General features: G+C 41.0%; 1 protein-coding gene across 1 annotated transcript in view; it reads right to left on the reverse strand.

Moving 5' to 3' along the window:
• Positions 1-18,943, reverse strand: part of ITFG1 (integrin alpha FG-GAP repeat containing 1) — a 199,787-nt gene that overhangs the window by 33,902 nt on the left and 146,942 nt on the right. Inside the window, exons 13-14 of the mRNA XM_050923080.1 lie at positions 17,538-17,581; positions 5,221-5,299 (exon numbers count right to left, since the gene is read on the reverse strand). Of these exons, the coding sequence (XP_050779037.1) occupies positions 5,221-5,299; positions 17,538-17,581 (123 nt within the window). The remainder of the gene's footprint in view (positions 1-5,220; positions 5,300-17,537; positions 17,582-18,943) is intronic.

Here is an 18,943-nt window from a genome sequence, read left to right on the forward strand (position 1 = left end):
AAGAACTAGGAATGTTTTTGCCATCCTTTAATGAAAAAAGTTTTAATTTATTAAACCAACATAGGTAAAAAAAAAAAACATTCTGGCTGACAATCTGGACGACAAGTTTGAGTCAGCTTCAATTTTAAATAGTTAAATATTATACCCTAAAAATGGGACATTTATTATAATGCTGTTTAAATATATATACTCTGCCAGCTGTTCCACAGTAATATATACATTTATAGTATTAACTAACTTGCAATGTTAGATTTGTTAACCTGAGTTTGTGCTGACTGTATTATTATTCACAAGCAACAGAGTGAGAAAGAGCCATGACTGGATAAACAATTGACCCAAATGAGTATAGTTAAATCTAAAGAAATATTATGTTGTGGTGTATTTGATTTATAGCACATCTCACCCCCAAAGGAGATAAAGCTGCTCAGGTTGGTGGTTTTTCCTAATCTTTTTTCCCCCCTCACGAAATACACAACTGTTTGCTAAAGAAAGGAGAGTTACTTATCTGCAGTCTTAGGTCTCTGAAAATACAAGTAGTATGGTTATATATTCCTTGGTCACATGTCCTCTGGCACTTAATGAAGAAGTTGATTCATAGCTCAATGAAGACTATTTGCCTCAATGCACATCAGGAAGCAAGTATACTACACTTCACTGCATAACTGTTAGTTTCTTTTCGACTTGGGTCCTGACCTAACCAATACAATGGCCTAACTTTAATGATGTAATTTAAGGATAATATTTTCAAAGACTTCAGTTAGAAATTAATTCTCAAAAGGAAGTGTTATAAATAGGTCCACATTTCTGGAAACTAGAAGGCTAGTCTCACACAGCACAACAGATATACTGGACAACAAAAAGTATTCTATTAACAACTAGAGGAAGTGCCTATCAGTAGACTCCAGTCCTTCATTTTTACTTCCATGTTTCTGTGTAACACATAGAGATACCCACACAACAAAAAGATGAGTAAAACATATGGCCAGATGTAATTACCTTCCAAACTGTTTTTAGAAAAGATGGAAAAAATAGATTTTTTTTTTGCCAAAGACAACACTCAGATTTTAAGCACACAAGACCAAAAATGTTCATTGGCAACAAAACACAATGAAAACTCCAAACATTAACAATATCTCTTAACAATGTATATCTTAATATCTCTAACTTCCAAGTCCAATACTTGCTTCTGAGTAATGCAAACACAAAAGACAAGACATCCAGACACCAACTAGATAAGATGGGAAGAATAAGGCATTCCAGTGTGAAATAAAGTAACAGACAATGCAGCATTCAACCTCCTTAAAAAAAACACTTATGCTGAGCCAAAATGGCTTTAAAGAAGAGTAAGGGAACTCTATATTTAAGATTTACCAATGTTTTCAAGTGTGACTGATATGAGGTGGACTACAACTCAGAGAGCTTTGACAAGCCTCTCAAGTTTGAAACTTGACAGAGGACAACAATTAGAGATGTAAGTTGCTAGTCAATTAGAAATTATCCCCTTAGGGCACGGTCTAATTTTAATACAGTATGTTAGTGTAAAATTAAATGAAAAGGTGTCTGAACTCATCATGGAGTTCTGAATGCTTATAGCAGAATATAAGAGCTCTTTTTTCAGTTCAGGTCATGAAGCTTGCTTTGCAGTGATGAAGATGGGAAATGAAAAACACTGGCAGAATGATTTACTAGTTAACATGAATTCCTACTATGTATTAGGAAGGAATTTTGAATTAGCATGAAATATTACTTCATCTCATTAAAAATGTACACTAACATTTTCAAATTTAATTTGTCTAAAGTTAGGCACCTAAATAAATATTTAAGCATACAGGAAAACAGAAACTGCCATACTGTATCAGACCAGCGGTCTATCTAGTCCAGGGTCCTGTCTAAGACAGTGTTTCAGAGGAAGGTGCAAGAAATCCCACAGTGGGCTACTGTGGAATATCCTGCCCATAGAAGAAGTTTCCTCCTCTATAGATTAGTGGTTGACTTGTACCTTTTAGCATGAAGATTTATACAGATCATAAAAAACTATTTTTAAATTTTACCGATTGAAACGCTGGATGTTGTCTTGACCATACTAGTGTCTATGTCCTTTTTAAAATTTTACTAAGCTCTTTGTCACAATGAGGCAATGAGTTCCACAGGTTAATTATGTATTCTCATAGAAACGTAGGACTGGAAGGGATCTCGAGAGGTCATCGAGTCCAGTCCTCTGCACTCACGGCAGGTGACCATACTAGTGTCTATGTCCTTTTAAAAATTTTACTAAGCTCTTCATCACAATAGAATCATAGAATATCAGGTTTGGAAGGGACCTCATGAGGACATCTAGTCCAACCCCCTGCTCAAAGAAGGACTAATCCCCAGGCAGATTTTTGCCCCAGATCCTTAAATGGCTCCCTCAAGGATTGAACTCACAACCCTGGGTTTAGCAGGCAAATGCTCAAACCACTGAGCTATCCTTTTGAGGCAATGAGTTCCACAGGTTAATTATGTATTATCATAGAATCATAGGACTGGAAGGGACCTCAAGAGGTCATCTAGTCCAGTCCCCTGCACTCATGGCAAGAGTAAGTATTTTCTAGACCAGTGGTTCTCAAACTCCCCGCCCCCCCCCACGGACCACTTGAAAATTGCTGAGGGTCTCAGCGGACCCTTTAATGAGCTTTCCAAATGTTGTTTGTACCATTAGCTAACTATTGTAAAGTGCTTTGGATAAAAGCGCTATATAAAAAAAACCCCTTAATAATAATTAACTTTTTTTGTTCTACAAATAAAAGCACACAACTCATATTTTAATATCAGTAGTCTTACCTTTCTAATGAGATGGATGTGCCCTTCCACCCCTGCCGCAGCAGCCCCCGAGCTGGGGCTGGAAAGGAGGGGGGGTCTCTCCCTTGCCATAGCAGCCACAGAGCTGAACTTGGGAAGGAGGACCATCTCTCTATGGCAGCTGCAGCCCTGGAGCTGGGGAAAGTCACCTCTTTGGCCACCACAGCTCTGCACGTCCCAAATTCCCCCTACCCCTTCTTCTCACTCCACTGCCCCCTCCCACCTGCCCACTATTCTCCCCAAGGCCACCACCTCACCTTACATGTGCGTTTTCTCCAGGATCCAGGCACCTAATTAGTGGAGCCACGCCTGCACAGCTATGCTAATTAGTTGGGTGGCCTTTCATTCTCTCATGTGCAGCCACCCAGGCACACACCTTAGAGGGAAACATCCACGGACCACAGTTTGAGAACCTCTGATCTAGACCATTCCTGAGAGGTGTCTAACCTGGTCTTAAAAATCTCCAATGATGGAGATTCCACAACCTCCCTAGGCAATTTATTCCAGTGCTTAACCACCCTGACAGTTAGGAAGTTTTTCCTAATGTCCAACCTAAACCTCACACTGCTTCTTGTCCTATCCTTAGAGGTTAAGAACAACAATTTTTCTCCCTGCTCCTTGTAACAATCTTTTATATACTTGAAAACTGTTATCATGTCCCTCTATCTTCTCTTTTCCAGACTAAACAAACCCAATTTTTTCAATCTTCCCTTCTAGGTCATATTTTCTAGACCTTTCATCATTTTTGTTGCTCTTCTCTGGATTTTCTCCAATTTGTCCACATCTTTCCTGAAGTGTGGCACCCAAAACTGGACACAATACTCCAGTTGAGGCCTAATCAGCACAGAGTAGAGCAGAAGAATTACTTCTTGTGTCTTGCTTACAACACTCCTGCTAATACCTCCCAGAATGATGTTTGCTTTTTTTGCAACACTGTGGCACTGTTGACTCATATTTAGCTTGCGGTCCACTATGACTCCGAGGTCCCTTTCTCCAGTGCTTCTTCCTAGATAGCCATTTCCCATTTTGTATGTGTGCAACTAATTGTTCCTTCCTAAATTGAGTACTTTTCATTTGTCCGAATTGAATTTCATTCTATTTACCTCAGACCATCTCTCCAGTTTGTCCAGATCATTTTGAATTTTAATCCTATCTTCCAAAGCACCTGGAACCCCTCCCAGCTTGGTATTGTCCACAAACTTTATAAGTGTAAGGAAGTATTTAATTTTTATCAGCTTTAAATTTGTCATCTTAGTTTTATATGTCTCCGTTCTCTTATACTCAATTAAAGGGTAAATAGAAGTACCAAATTTACCTCCTTTATAACTTCCCATCATTTGGTTATACTCATATCACATCCTCTCCTCTAAACAGTCCCTATTTTACCAATCTTTTTTCATGCAGATGTTTTTGACACTCATCTCTGGACCCTTTCTATTTCTCTTATATCTTTTCTGAATTAGGGTAAACAAAATGGAACCCAGTATTCCAGGTGAGGGCATACCACTTATTTGTATAATGGCATAATAATACTTGTTGTATTATAACCATTCTTTATATGTCCCAATATTTTGTTTAATTTCAGCTGCTACGCAGTTTTTCCATAATGACACTGATGTCTTTTTCTGATTGGTTACTGTTAATTTGGAACCTGGTAATGTGACTTAAATTGACTTAAATGAGAGATACAAGTACATGGCCCCTCAGAAAAATCAGGCCCTTATTTAGGTGGTTAGATATGGATTTACATGGTTAACTTTAGGCATTCAATTTTGCAAATTTTACCTTAGCAGACAGTACGTGAATCACCAGTACTAAAAAAACTCAACGATACTACAACATGCATTGAACAATACCAGAAAAAAATCTACACTGTGTTTGTTAAATGAATTATCATACATGTAGAAGCTAATCAATATGATTTTATTTAGTGAGTAGCATGTGCATGGTATTTCACAAAAATAAAGATTCTGACTGAAAGTTTCAAACCCACTGCTACGTCCTGATAAATGTAACTGTAACATAATGAGTAGGAAACCTGATCATTTACAGTTTCAGTTCATGAAAGACTGAAATTGCACCTAATGAACTTTTCATGATGCTGTCCCATGCTCAGACTCTGACAGAAAGTGGAAGCTATCCAAACTCTGTTTGCATAGGACAAATGAAAGGAAGTAATGACAATGGTCTCAATAAATATGTAAGATGAAAACTGAATGGAAAACATACTGTATTTTTGCCTTGTATACTGGAAGAGCTGTTCAGGAACAAACGGACTCATTTAATTTTTTAGTAGATTTTTTGTAACCCTTTATATGTTGCTGATGATTATGTGCAGAAAGATCATAATTACATGTATTAAGAAATAAATACTGGTCCTACCTGAACCATTTTTCAGATACCCATTTGCATCTACGGTTGTGTACATGATGTAAGGTCCAGGCTGATTCACACCGAAGGGCTGCAATACAAAGATGAAATTCAACATCCAAACTTTGATTCAATTTTTTTCAAGTTTAGGAATTAGCACAGCTAAAATGAAATTAAACTAAAGGCGAATTTCTGTGGCTTCATTGTTAAGATCACACCTTAGATGTGGACAACTCTTTACTTATTTTTACTATATCAGAGTAGAATTCATTTTTAAAATATGATAAACACTTTGCTATAGGTAATGATACTCCTTTCAGTTAATTTCTAAACACACTTTTCTAAAAGTTTTATTGTAAAAATACTTTTATTATACACGATCAAAAATGATAATGTATAAAAGTGTTCACTCTCTCAAGTGCTCACTCCATCACAGCACCTTTGATTGTGGTTGATTTGACTAAATGCAGTCAAATTAAACAATGAATCTAGTCAGTTTCATGTTAAAGCCAAGTTTGGAACATTCTGCATCATTTTCAGATGTTTCTAGTCAATGATGCAGAAAACTGTGTTGCCAGTACTGATGCTGTTTCATCAACTACTGCAAATGTAAAGGGAAGGATTGACTGCAACCTGACAGTTTGATGGAACTGTAGAAGCCAGTGACAGAAGAACTTAAATGAGCTGATCATCTAGGGTTTAAAGTCACAGACTGTACAAACAATCTTATTAGAATCTATCTTAAATTCTTTCCCCAAAATGAAACCAAACAATTTGACCTTTTTCTTGTGAAGGACGTAATTTTGAGCTATTTGGTCATTAGCCAAAATAACATGCTAGCAATCACTGTATAAGGTCTTTTCACAGTTTCAGTGTTAAGTATGGTTGCCTTGACAGCAACAACTCATCGGGAATAAAATCATACATATATATAACAAAATCTTATAAATTATTCAAATTATTTGATAATTTGAATACCCTCTCGGTGAGATATATTATGGAGCGGTAATAGCCAATCCATAAGTAAGGCTGCAACTGAATTCTATTGTAATCTGATTTTGTGTAACCCTGACCCCCTAAAGATCCAAAGGAATACAGGCTTCAAAATTGATAGGCCACATCTGGGGTTGAGGTTTAATTTTTTTTTCCAAGTTGGAAGTAAATTCAAGAAGGTATTACTGAATTATGGCATCCCAATAACTGACGTATTTACCAGAGTTCAAAAATTCCATTTTTTCTGCCATTTTGTAGGGAAAAAAAGGAATAAAACTTAATTTACTGTAGATCTCTGGTTGAACTCCTGAGCAAAGGACTCACGATTAGTTTGATTAAACTCTAAGATTTTAAATGGTAATATCAGAATGGCACATTGGCTCAGAGAAGCTAAAAATAGGTCTGATGACTGCTGGAAAAAGACAGTTACTTATACTGTAACCATTGCTCTCCGAAATCTGGATGCAGACCTGTAATTCCACTCAGGTGTGCGCATGCTTAGTGCGCTGAAACCAGAAGACTTTGCCTAGCAGTACCCATACAGGTGGTGCTCACACATTTGACTCTAGTCTCTCCCCACACTATTTAAGGGCAGTGCCACCCTGATCTTCCTGAATTCTTTCATTCTGAATGTCAGGAATAGAGACTGATGTGGAGAGGATGGAAGGTCATAGAATACACGTTAGCATGCACATCTCAAAGAATAAGTTACAACACAGGTACGTAACAATTTTTTCTTCTTCAAGTGGTTGTAGACGTGTATTCCACTCTGGTGATCCATAAACAGCACTCACAGGAGGTGTAGTTCAGAGTCTACTTAAAGAATGCTTGCAGGACTGCTTTCCTAAAGTTTACATCTGATCTAAATGCAATGGTAATCACATAGTGTCTGATAAAAGTATGTGCAGAAAACCAGGTAGGAGCCCTGAAATTGTCCACTGAAAAATCACTGAGGAATGCTATATATGTAGGTTGGGCTCTCATCGAATGAGCCTGCATAAGAGACAAACAGAAGAGGTGATGCCCAAAAAGGCTTAGTTCTGTGTAGGTAAAATGCCAAACATCTTCTTGAATCCAACATGCGAAATCAATGTTCATCTGCACTGCAGTGTGGTGTGGTTTAGGAAAGAACACAAGTAAATAAATCAATTGGTTAAGATGAAATTGTGAAACCACTTTTTAACAATAATTTTGGATACAGCAGTAGGGTCACTTTGTCCTTGAAAAACTGGCTCTACAGGGACTCTGGCATTAAGACTTGTAGCTTGCATATGCTCCTTGCATGTATTATGGCCACAAGAAAGGGCATCTTCTGGCACAGGAGTGACAGAGAACAGGTTGCCAGGGGCTTGAACTGAGGTCTTACAAGGGCTATCAGGACAGTATTAAGGTCCCACAAGGGAACCAGTTCTTTCTCAGGCAAATGGAGACTGATGATTCTCATAAGACATCTCATTACCACAGGATTTGAGAAAGCTGCCCTCCCTTGGATAGGTAGATGAAAGGCTGAGATCACTGCTAGGTGAACCCTCAATGAATTGATTGAGAGACTGGATGACTGAAGGTGTACTAAGTACTCCAAATGTTCTGAATGCAGACCAGCATCAGCTGAATCCTCTGAGCAAGCGACCGAACTGAAAACTGCTTCCACTTGGACAAAAAAGTCATCCTAGTAAATGGCTTCAGCTGCTAAACCACAACTGTTGAACAGCTTCCAAACATTGTTCCTTCTCCCCAAATAGCCATGCAGCATCCACACCATGAACTGTACAGTGTTCAGTGCTTGATGCAAAACTCAACAGTGGTGCTGAGTCAGTAGGTCGGGATGAAGAGGAAGAAATCTGAGAGGATGAATCAATAGACAGTAGGTCAGAGAACCAACAATGCCTCGGCCAAACTGGAGCAATTAGAATCAGTTTGGCATGATCCAACTTCAGCTTAAGAATGACCTGTGGGATGACTGGAATCAAGAGGAAGGCATATCTCAGAGTCTATCCTCAACTGAGTTGGAAGGCATTGGTTAGGGAGCCTGGGCTGAGACTTGCTTGACAGCAAAATTGATGGCACTTCTTGTCTCTCATTGCAAAGAGGCTGATAATCAGAATGCCCCACTCTGCAAAGATTGAACTCGGCACAATGGATTTCTGAGACCACCAGTGATCCTAGGAGAAATCTCTGTTGAGGTAATCTGCCAATTGTTTTTGGATCGCTGGTAAATGAGCGGCTGTAGGAATTATGCTCTCCTTGATACAGAACATCCAGAAATCCATTGCCTCTTGACACAGCTGGCAGAGAGCATGCCATGTTGATATTGATGGAAACTTCTAGTTCCAATCACAAAACCTGAATCTTCATTGTCCTCAAATACACTTCCCAACCTATTAAGGAGGCACAGACAGCTGTAGTCCTGGTTGGAGAAAGACGAATAAACGGAACACCTTGGCATACAATGCCCTGAACTGTTCACCACTATAGAGAATGCAGGATTGACTAAGGCACTCTGTTGTACCTGTCTAATTACTGACAAGTGAGGTGACAAACAACCTTAATCAAGCCTGAAGAGGATGAGGGCACAGTCTTTACAAGCCACCATATGGCCTAATACACTTAGGAAGACAGAGTGTAGTTGAGGGTTGAGACTGCAATTGAGGAATTGTTAGAAACTGTTCATTCAGCAGAAATGCTCTCAAACTTGTGGCATCTAGTAGGGTCCCAAAGAACTCCATTTTTTGAGTTGGTATTAACGTCAACTTCCCTCTGTTCAAGATGAGACCCAGACGATCAAAGAGACGTAATGTGAACTGGACATGAGAGGATTTGCTCCCAGGACTAGCCTCTCACTAACCAATTGTCCAACTATGGGAAGATATTAATTCCATTCTGAGGTGAGCTGTCACCACAACCATGCATTTGGTAAAACGTTAGAAGGCCAAAGGGAAGTAAAGCGCACTGATAGCAGTGACCTCCCATGACAAACCTCAGAAACTTTCTGTGGTTTGGGAGAATCATCACATGGAAATAGAACAGGAGTACTTGTGGCACTTTAGAGACTAACAAATTTATTTGAGCATACACTTTCGTGGGCTACAGTCCACTTCATCGGACGAACAGAATGGAACATATAGTGAGGCGATATATATACATACAGAGAACATGAAAAGGTGGGAGTTGCCCAACCAACTCTAAGAGGATAATTAATTAAGATGAACTGTTGTCAGCAGGAGAAAAAGAACTTTTGTAGTGATAATCAAGATAGCCCATTTAAGACAGTTTGACAAGATACTTAACATGGGGGAAATAGATTCAATGTGTGTAATGACTCAGCCATTCCCAGTCTCTATTTAAGCCTAAGTTGACAGTAACTAGTTTGCATTTCAATTAAAGTTCAGCAGTTTCTCATTGGAGTCTGTTTTTGAAGCTTTTCTGTTGCAAAACTGCCACCTTTAAATCTGTTACTGAATGGCCAGAGAGGTTGAAGTGTTCTCCTACTGGTTTTTGAATGTTATGATTCCTGATGTCAGATTTGTGTCCATTTCTTCTTTTGCGTAGAGACTGTCTGGTTTGGCACTGCTGGCACATGATGGCATATATCACATTGGTAGATGTGCAGGTGAATGAGCCCCTGATGGTGTGGCTGATGTGATTAGGTCCTATGATGGTGTCACTTGAATGGATATGTGGACAGAGTTGGCATCCTGAAGATCCAGAGCAGCAAACCTGTCATTTTGATTTAACATAGGAAGGACGGGTGATAGGGTGACCATACAGAACCTTACATGTCTCCACATCAAGTCCAGCCTCTTAGACTTTGTCCTTGGGGGTAGACTTATATCTTCCCTGTTGTGATCTGTCATTCACCATTGTTACCAAGAGGGAGTTGAAGCTGGATGGGAATAAAAACTCTCGAAGCCCTGTATAATATCTTTTCTCAGAACTCTTTGCTGTAGTAGGCAATGAAGCTGGGGTATTGCAGACTCTAAGAGAGCTTCATTTATTAGGAAGGTCGTCCTCCCTGAGCTGATGACCAACAATGTATGTGTGTTCTATTGCACAAACTCAACCTGAATGTCTGAGAAGGACCTGGTACAACTTGAAATCATCAGGCACAGGTGAAGACGGGTCCGGTACAGTGGAGTTGTCTGTTGAGGAAGAGGATGCAGTGCCAGTGGAGGCACTTCTTCCTGTGCAAGGAGATCAGGATGAACTGGCTAAGGAGGGATGGCATCAGACTGTGCCTCCAATGGAGATGGCTCAGGAATAGAAACTACAACCAGGACTGGTGATCTCGCTCTGGTCTAGGACATAGAGCAGGACCTTGCAGAGTAAGGATCATCCCAAAGGTTCCAAGGAAGCCATTGGGAATACGGCAAACGCATCAGTGGCAGTAAGTACTGGGCCAGGAGCCCTTACCCCTTATCTGAAAGTGGACTGTAACATTTTTTTTTAAATTAAGTTTGTTTTTACAATAAAAAAATAAAAAAAACAGAGGAATTAATTATAAAGAAATGTTTTAGCTCAGAACGCCACAATATTAAGTCAATTTTCCTAAAGTATTAAATACATATGATCTTACTTGAAGAACAGCTGCTTAAAATATATGCATATAGGTACTGAAATTGTTTTTTGGAACTATCTGTGATACTAGGCAAAGGCACAGACACTTTCTACTATAAGGAAAATAATCTGAAGTAAAAATCAATATGACAAACATTTCTAGGGACTTACATTTACTTTTAAAATTATTATAAGTCAGAAGGAGAAGTAATGGCAAAGTACACTTTTTATATCTTTTTCAGCTGTCAGTGTAGTTGTGTTATCTCCTAAGTTTCGGGAGGAGAAGGTAAAGAATACAAATAGCCATTCAAATCACGTGAACCTCAAAGAAAGTCAAAAAGGGATAAATTGGAGGCAAATGTTTCAACTGCAATAGAGCTTTAGGATCAGTCAGGCACATTATTTAAAAGCAGTTTCATAAACTGGACCTGATATGATTTTCAAATTGATTTCTTAAAAAGTAAGTTCAGGTTTATTTAGAAGCTGTACCCCACAATAAAACTTATTTTTGCAAATGGGCTGGGGGAGTTCAGTAAACTTCCTTAAACTCAGAGGGGTAGCCGTGTAAGTCTGGATCTGTAAAAGCAGCAAAGAATCCTGTGGCATCTTATAAACTAACAGAGGTTTTGGAGCATGAGCTTTCGTAGGTGAATACCTACTTTGTCAGATGCATCTGACGAAGTAGGTATTCACCTACGAAAGCTCATGCTCCAAAACCTCTGTTAGTCTATAAGGTGCCACAGGGTTCTTTGCTTCTTCCTTAAACTGTCCCAGCTGAACTGAGTCTTCTTCAATGTCTGTCCACATGGGAAGAAAGACATGAGGCCATTGATGTGGTTTAACGAGGCCACAACTTTATTCACCAGGGGTGGCCAGCCTGCGCCTGAGAAGGAGCCAGAATTTACCAATGTACATTGCTTAAGAGCCACAGCAAAGTGTCAGCAGCTGCTCGTCAGCCACCCCCGCAGGACTGGCGCTAGGGGTTTTAGCGCTGTAGGCACATGGAAATTTCGCCGCCCCGTGCGCTGGTTCCACAGCTCCGGTGGAGCAGCCGCAGTCGTGGCTGCGGACGGTTGCCTGCTCCGTGGCTCTGGTGGAGCTGCCGCAGTCGTGGCTGCGGACGGTCGCCTGCTCCGCGGCTCTGGTGGAGCTGCCGCAGTCGTGGCTGTGGGAGGTCCACCAGTGCCGCGTGAGCAGCCGACTGTCCGCAGGCACCACTGCGGCAGCTCCAACAGAGCCACGGACCCTCCGCAGGCACGACTGCGGTAGGTCCACTGGAGCCACCTGCCGCCCCCTCCGGCAAAACGCTGCCCACCAATAATCCTGGCGCGCTAGGCCATTGCCTAGGCCGCCTAAATCCAAGCGCCGGTCCTGCACCCCCGCCAGCACCTCTTGCCCACCGGCAGCCCCACCAAATCAGCACTTCCCCCTCCGTCCCTGCACGTCCCAATCAGCTGTTTTGTGGCATGCAGAAGCTCGGGGAGGAGGGGGAGGAGTGAGGGCACTGCAGGCTGAGGGGAGGGGGTGGGAAAGGGTGGAGTGGGGGCAGGGACTGTGGCAGAGCCAGGGATTGAGCAGTGAGCACCCCCCAGCACGTTGGAAAGTTGGTGCCTGTAGCTCTAGCCCCGGAATCGGTGCCTATACAAGGAGCCGCCTATTAACTTCTGAAGAGCCGCATGTGGCTCCGGAGCCACAGGATGGCCACCCCGACATACTATCTGGGAGTACCTAGCAACAAATTGTACACTGCAGGAAGGAGGTAGTTGACGCCTTGCTGTTCAAAGATGCAGGATCCCCAATCTCCCTTCCTCAGCCTCCTGAAAATGGATTAGGAAATGGAGGTGGGTTGGCTTCATGCTGACAATATGTAGGAGCCTCAAACCCTCCCCCAACGGCTTGAACCCCTCCATTACTCAAGCTCCCTTAAGAGATGCTTTCCTTCAAATTCTTTTCCAATCCATTTTATCTAATAACCATATTCCTTCCATACTGAGTACCTGCACTGGACATCTGCCACAAGTTTTGTGCGGTAAGTTGCTATGTTATAACCTAACCCCCTTATTCCACTCCACTGGGTCCCAGACTAGCTGTGGGGAAGGAAAAAAAACTCACCCCACCCGGACCAATTTGGCAGTAAATGCAAAATTCCTTCCCAGTCCCCCAAGGAAGAGGGGCAACAAGCGTAATAGCCACAGCAGGTAAAAATGGGAACCAAGGCCTTCTTTCATGTACACAGGTATCTGGGTGCTGTCAACCCAATCCTGGTAAAGAGCGCCACTACAAGGCTGCCAGGGGTATAAATACCACCCCCATTTTCTAGTCAGCAGGAAAGGTAATGCAGAGATCTTGTGCTAATGTCACCTCAACTGCTTCCTGCCCTTGTCCATCCCTGTTAACTTTCCCCTTCTCCCCACCTGCTGTAAGGGAGCCTTTAAAGGGGCAATGCCCCTTTTCTTCCAGCTAGCTGGACAAAGACCCAATTATATAAAGGTTGCAGTGGGTACATTTATGTAACTATTTCATGCATTAATACGATAGCATTAGTAGCAGATACACAGTTTAGTTCAGTTTTTCAGACAAAGGGGATTTACCTCCCATTTTGACAGCATGAAAATTATTGTTGTTAATAACCAAAAAGACATTACACTCTCTTAGGGTGAATAATTAATTTCCTGAAACATTACAAGTGCAATCAAGTAACAGACTAGGAATTCAAAGGAGTTGAAAATTACTTCCTTCTGAAAATTCACAGCCAGTGTTTAATGCTGTAATAACCTTAGTCCCAGATTTGGACCTTAGCGTCCAACATATGGGGGTTAGCATGAAAACCTCCAAGCTTAGTTACCAGCTTGGACCTGGTACCTGCTGCCACCACCCAAAAAATTAGAGTGTTTTGGGGCACTCTGGTCCCTCTGAAAAACCTTCCCTGGGGACCCCAAGACCCAAATCCCTTGAGTCTCACAACAAAGGGAAATAATCCTTTTTCCCTTCCCCCCTCCAGGTGCTCCTGGAGAGATACACAGACACAAGCTCTGTGAATTCAAACAGAGTGAATCTCCCTCTCTGTTCCCAATCCTGGAACAAAAAGTACTTTCCTCTTCACCCAGAGGGAATGCAAAATCAGGCTAGCCACTTCAACACACACAGATCTCCCCTGATTTCTTCCTCCCACCAATTCCCTGGTGAGTACAGACTCAATTTCCCTGCAGTAAAGAAAAACTCCAACAGGTCTTAAAAGAAAGCTTTATATAAAAAAGAAAGAAAAAATACAAATAGTCCCTCTGTATTAAGATGACACAATACAGGGCAATTTCTTAAAAGAATATTGAATAAACAGCCTTATTCAAAAAGAATACAAATCAAAGCACTCCAGCACTTATATTCATGCAAATACCAAAGAAAAGAAAACCATAGAACTTACTATCTGATCTCTTTGTCCTTACACTTAGAAACAGAAGACTAGAAAGTAGAGCTACTTCTCCAAAGCTCAGAGAAGGCAGGCAGCCAGCAACAAAGACTAAAACACTCAATTCCCTCCACCCAAAGTTGAAAAAATCCGGTTTCCTGATTGGTCCTCTGGTCAGGTGCTTCAGGTGAAAGAGACATTAACCCTTAGCTATCTGTTTATGACAAATGCTTTCTCAGATTTCTCTAATGTCAAAGCTTTGTCTGAAACTGTACGTGCAAACAGTAGCTTAAAAATCATGAGCATTTATTCATTACTATTGTTTTATTTACTCAATAAAATGCTACTTGATAAAGTTTATTGTCAAATGCCAATGTGTAAAATTTTAAAATTTGATGCTTAATGTTCTCTTCTGAAGGAGAAAAGAAGGTGTTAAATAATGATGAAGTAATTATAGAAAACTGAAAGGGATTTGTGGGTCATTGTGCGATGAATATTAACAAGTGAGTTTGGAGGAGCAATGGGAAAAACTGTTGAATTATCCATCATTTTGTGTACACAGGAAAGGAATTGGAGAAATGGTGTTTAGGAAAGGCAGATGTTTGGTTGTAACTATGTTGAGTTTAAGCTGATGCACTAACATTCAGCAAGAGATCTCTCAGAAAGAAATCTGCAGATGTATGACTGAACAGAAAGGGAGAAGACAGAGGGAAATTTGGCAGTGATCTATACTTACGGCTTGTCTTTACTACTGCGCTACATTGGCGCCACTGCATCAATGCAGTGGCACCTCTGCAGTGCATCTGATGAAGATGTGCTATGTTGACGGGAGAGAGCTCTCCCATAGACTTAATTACTCCTCAGTCAGAGGTGGAAGCTCTCCCACCGACATAATGTGGTGTAGACATGGCTTTAAGTCTATGCAACTTATGTCACTCAGGGAGTGGTTTTTTCAGACCCCTGAGCGACATAAGTAAGGCCTTACCAAATTCATGGTCCATTTTGGTCAATTTCATGGCCATGGGAACTTAAAAATTTCATGATTTCTGCTATTTAAATCTGAAATTTCACACTGTTTAATTGTAGAGGTCCTGACTCAAAAAGGAGTTGTGGGGAGTGGGCTCACAAAGTTATTGTAGGGGGTGTTGCGGTACTTCTACTCTTACTTCTGCACTGCTGCTGGCGGCTCTGCTGCCTTCAGAACTGGGCAGCTGGAGAGTGGCAGCTGCTGGCCAGGAGCCCAGCTCTGAAGGCAGAGTCGCTGCCACCAGCAGCAGCACAGAAGTAAGGATGGCATCGTATGGTATTGCCACTCTTACTTCTGCGCTGCTGCCTGAGGGCCCAGCTCTGCAGTCAGCAGCTGCCACTCTCCAGCCGCCCAGCTCTGAAAGCAGCAGTGCAGGAGTAAGGGTGGCAAGTTATGTAAGTATTGCCACATATGTATTGCCACCCTTACTTCTACACTTCTGCTGGTAGTGCTGCCTTCAGAGGTGGACACCTGGCCAACAGCTGCCATTCTCCGGTCACCCAGCTCTGAAGGCAGAGCAGAAGTAAGGATGGTAATACCTCGATGCCTCTAAAATAACCTTGTGACCTCCCTACAACTCCCTTCTGGGTCAGGACCCCAATTTGAAAAACACTGGTCTCCCCTGTGAAATCTGTATAGTATAGGGTAAAAGCACAAAAAAAAAGACCAGACTTCATGGGGGGAGACCAGATTTCATGGTCTGTGACACATTTTTCATGGCCGTGAATTTGGACATAAGTTACATCGACATAAGCGGCAGTGTAGACAAGCCCAGAGACAGTAGCTGAAGTCATGAGAATAAGGCATAGAAGAAGAAGGAGGTGACCAACACCAGAGGAACACTTATGAACAGTATGAGTGTGAAGAGAAGTAGACACATTAAGGAAAACCTTGACGCAGATATGAGAGCTGAAAGTATAAGGTAAGTTTCATGTTGATATTGTCATAAAAGGTTACTTATAACAAACAGCTCCTAATACTTTTTTGTAGGGGAATTATATTTACATTCAGTGTTATTTAAGTGGCTGCAATGGGGCATCTACCCCACACAAGCTCTGTAGGGGTAAATTAGGCCCATTAACTTTAGGCTGCAGCTGGAAGAAACCTAGGAAGTGGTAGGGCCTAACTGCAGATGAAGTCCAGCTGGGCGGGGGGGGGGGGGGGGGGGTAGAGGAGCTGGGCAGGATCTAAAAGAGAGGAAGTTGGCAGGCTGGGGGAAGAAACCTGCAGTGACACTCCCTGATACATGGGGGAAGAGCATGAAGCTGCAAGAACAGAGTGGCAAACAGTCCAGGAAGGGAGCAGTAAGGTCTGGGAGAGTAAAAGCCCAGAGCTGCTTGGCTGAAAGTCCCTGAATTAGAATCTGGTGTAGAGGATGGGCCAGGTTCCCCTACCAGCCACTGGAGGAGTGGCACAGACCATCCAGTGGACAGCAGACTGCCTGGGACAGTTTAGTTCAAAGGATTTGTGATCCCCCAGAAGGGGGAATAACTTTAATGTGACTTAGCCAGAGGGCTAAGCTATGAAGAGGACAGTGCTGCCGCTCCTCGCACATGAGAGGCCATGGAGTAGCTGAGGGAAATGACAGACTGCATAACCACAGGAAGGGGTGCCGACCAGGTGAAAGAGCTAATTCCCTGGATGAACCACAAGGAGGATACCACTGAGCTGTGAGTATAGCAGTCCCTGTAACAGTGGCAGTGAGTAATCACCTTTCCCCAACATCTGTTTATTAATGTTCATTTCTGATATGATCTCCTTTTTTATTCCTTCAGCTGACTTTTTAATATTGTGAGAATGGTTTGTTATTTCATATCACAAAATGTCTCCTAAATAAGTAAATGGATCTGAGTGGAAAGTTGGTTCCATATAAAGCAATTTCTTGACTACTAAATACACCAGTATAATCAATGTCTTGTCAAAATGAAATTCTTATACATTATATAAACCTGAATTATTTTTTAAAAAAACCTTAATTTTACTTTCTTCAAGCTCCTCTTCCAGACCCACTTGTACTGTGAATATGGAAAACTGCCAACTAATAAGAGCTAGGTGGGTGGCTATTAGCGATTACTGATAGGATATTGTCTTTTGTAAAAAGTCTGCAGATTTTGGATGTAATCAGTCTTGGGAACCAGATGTACTTGTTAATGTTACTCCTACTCTTCCGCTCTCATTCCCTCAGTCAGTTACATCCACTTGTTGCTCCATATCTTAAGTTAGACTGTAAATTCTTCCAGGCTGTGGCTGTTTCTTGTATGTTTGTACTGCAATCAGGACAAAGGGGCCACCTTTAGACTGGGCCCTCTAGATATTAATTTCATTAACAATGTAAATAATTATACTTACTGTTATTTTACTAGGACAATCGTTAGAACAGAGGCCACTAAGAACTGTGGAAAAACAGAAGTGGGGTTTATAGTTATTATATTGTCAAACAATTTTACAGTAAGCATTACCTCTCTCTGAATATATTAGTGTACAGCATCAATTCAGGCCCCTCTATATAGGTATACTTAGCTTGCCTCTCTTGTAAAAATAGTTAATGAAGAGAATAAACTGCTGTTGTATAACTTACATTAACATTTAAAAAGACTATTGATCCATTTAAATTATGCCACTTTGCAGAAGGTAATGAGCTAATCACTGCTCTATCACACTTCTTACACTAACCGAAGATAGATTTGCCACTTAAGAAAAATGCAAACAAATTAAAATGTATGCTAAAAATAGTTGCATTGTATGTTTTGCTCATTATCCTTCATTTCAAGTGTATGACTACTCCTACAATTTACTTACTTTTCTAAAAATCAGATTAAAAAAAGGAATCAGTCAACTTCAAGGTAGTAATAAAACTGTTTATATTTGTGAAAAATTATAATATATCAAACAAATTGCTAACAATCATTTATCCCATCAGTTAGAAATTACTGTTATTGACAAATGTATATAGTTGCACGTAATGCATAATGTATGTGACAGTTCTGATTATGTTTAAATCTTACTAGATTAAGTAAGTTTTTGTCACTTAAATGTTTAGTTATAATTAACTAAAGGGAGGACATGAAAGCTGTCTGATGCATAATCAGATGTATTCTGTCACATCACCTAGTGCAAATAAAAAAAAAAGCACACAATGGATCGTTCTGATTGGAGAAGACCAAGATATCTCCTCCTCCTTTGTCCTGTCATTTCTGGTTAGCTCTTTGAATAAGGGATGTTATCTGTCCAATTGATCTAGTCATATAATGGTTCTTCAATATTGAGAGTCTGCACAAAGTACATCCAGCTTTTACTCAAGTGCCTGCTAATGCATTAAAATGTAACTTCCTTGTGGCTTCCTGTAACATAAGTGAAAGTCTACCCCTCAGATTTCAAAAGGCTGCAGATTTGGGCTCTGCCATTCCAAGGTAGGTCTGTGAATTGGGGGGAAAGACGAAGTGCAAGTTCCAGAACTGAGGACCCTCCAACGAGAACACCCACTTACAACTTACAGATAATTGACAGATCAGAGCATCTATGCCACTGAACCTAGGTGATGCTGTTTAAAGTCTCTGCCAGTGTTTAGCTGAAATTTGGAACAGCAAGCATTGACTTAGAAATAACTAAAAAATTTTAAATGAATGGCAGGAAGTACTGCTGATCATTTCATTTAGCCGCACACAGATTTGAAAAACCCCCAACAGTAACAACCTCCAAATTCACTTATGCTTGATTTTGAGCACTGATCTGATCCATGATGTCAAAATATTTGA

Source organism: Gopherus flavomarginatus, chromosome 14 (assembly GCF_025201925.1).
Source record: "Gopherus flavomarginatus isolate rGopFla2 chromosome 14, rGopFla2.mat.asm, whole genome shotgun sequence".
NCBI classification, from domain to species: domain Eukaryota; kingdom Metazoa; phylum Chordata; order Testudines; family Testudinidae; genus Gopherus; species Gopherus flavomarginatus.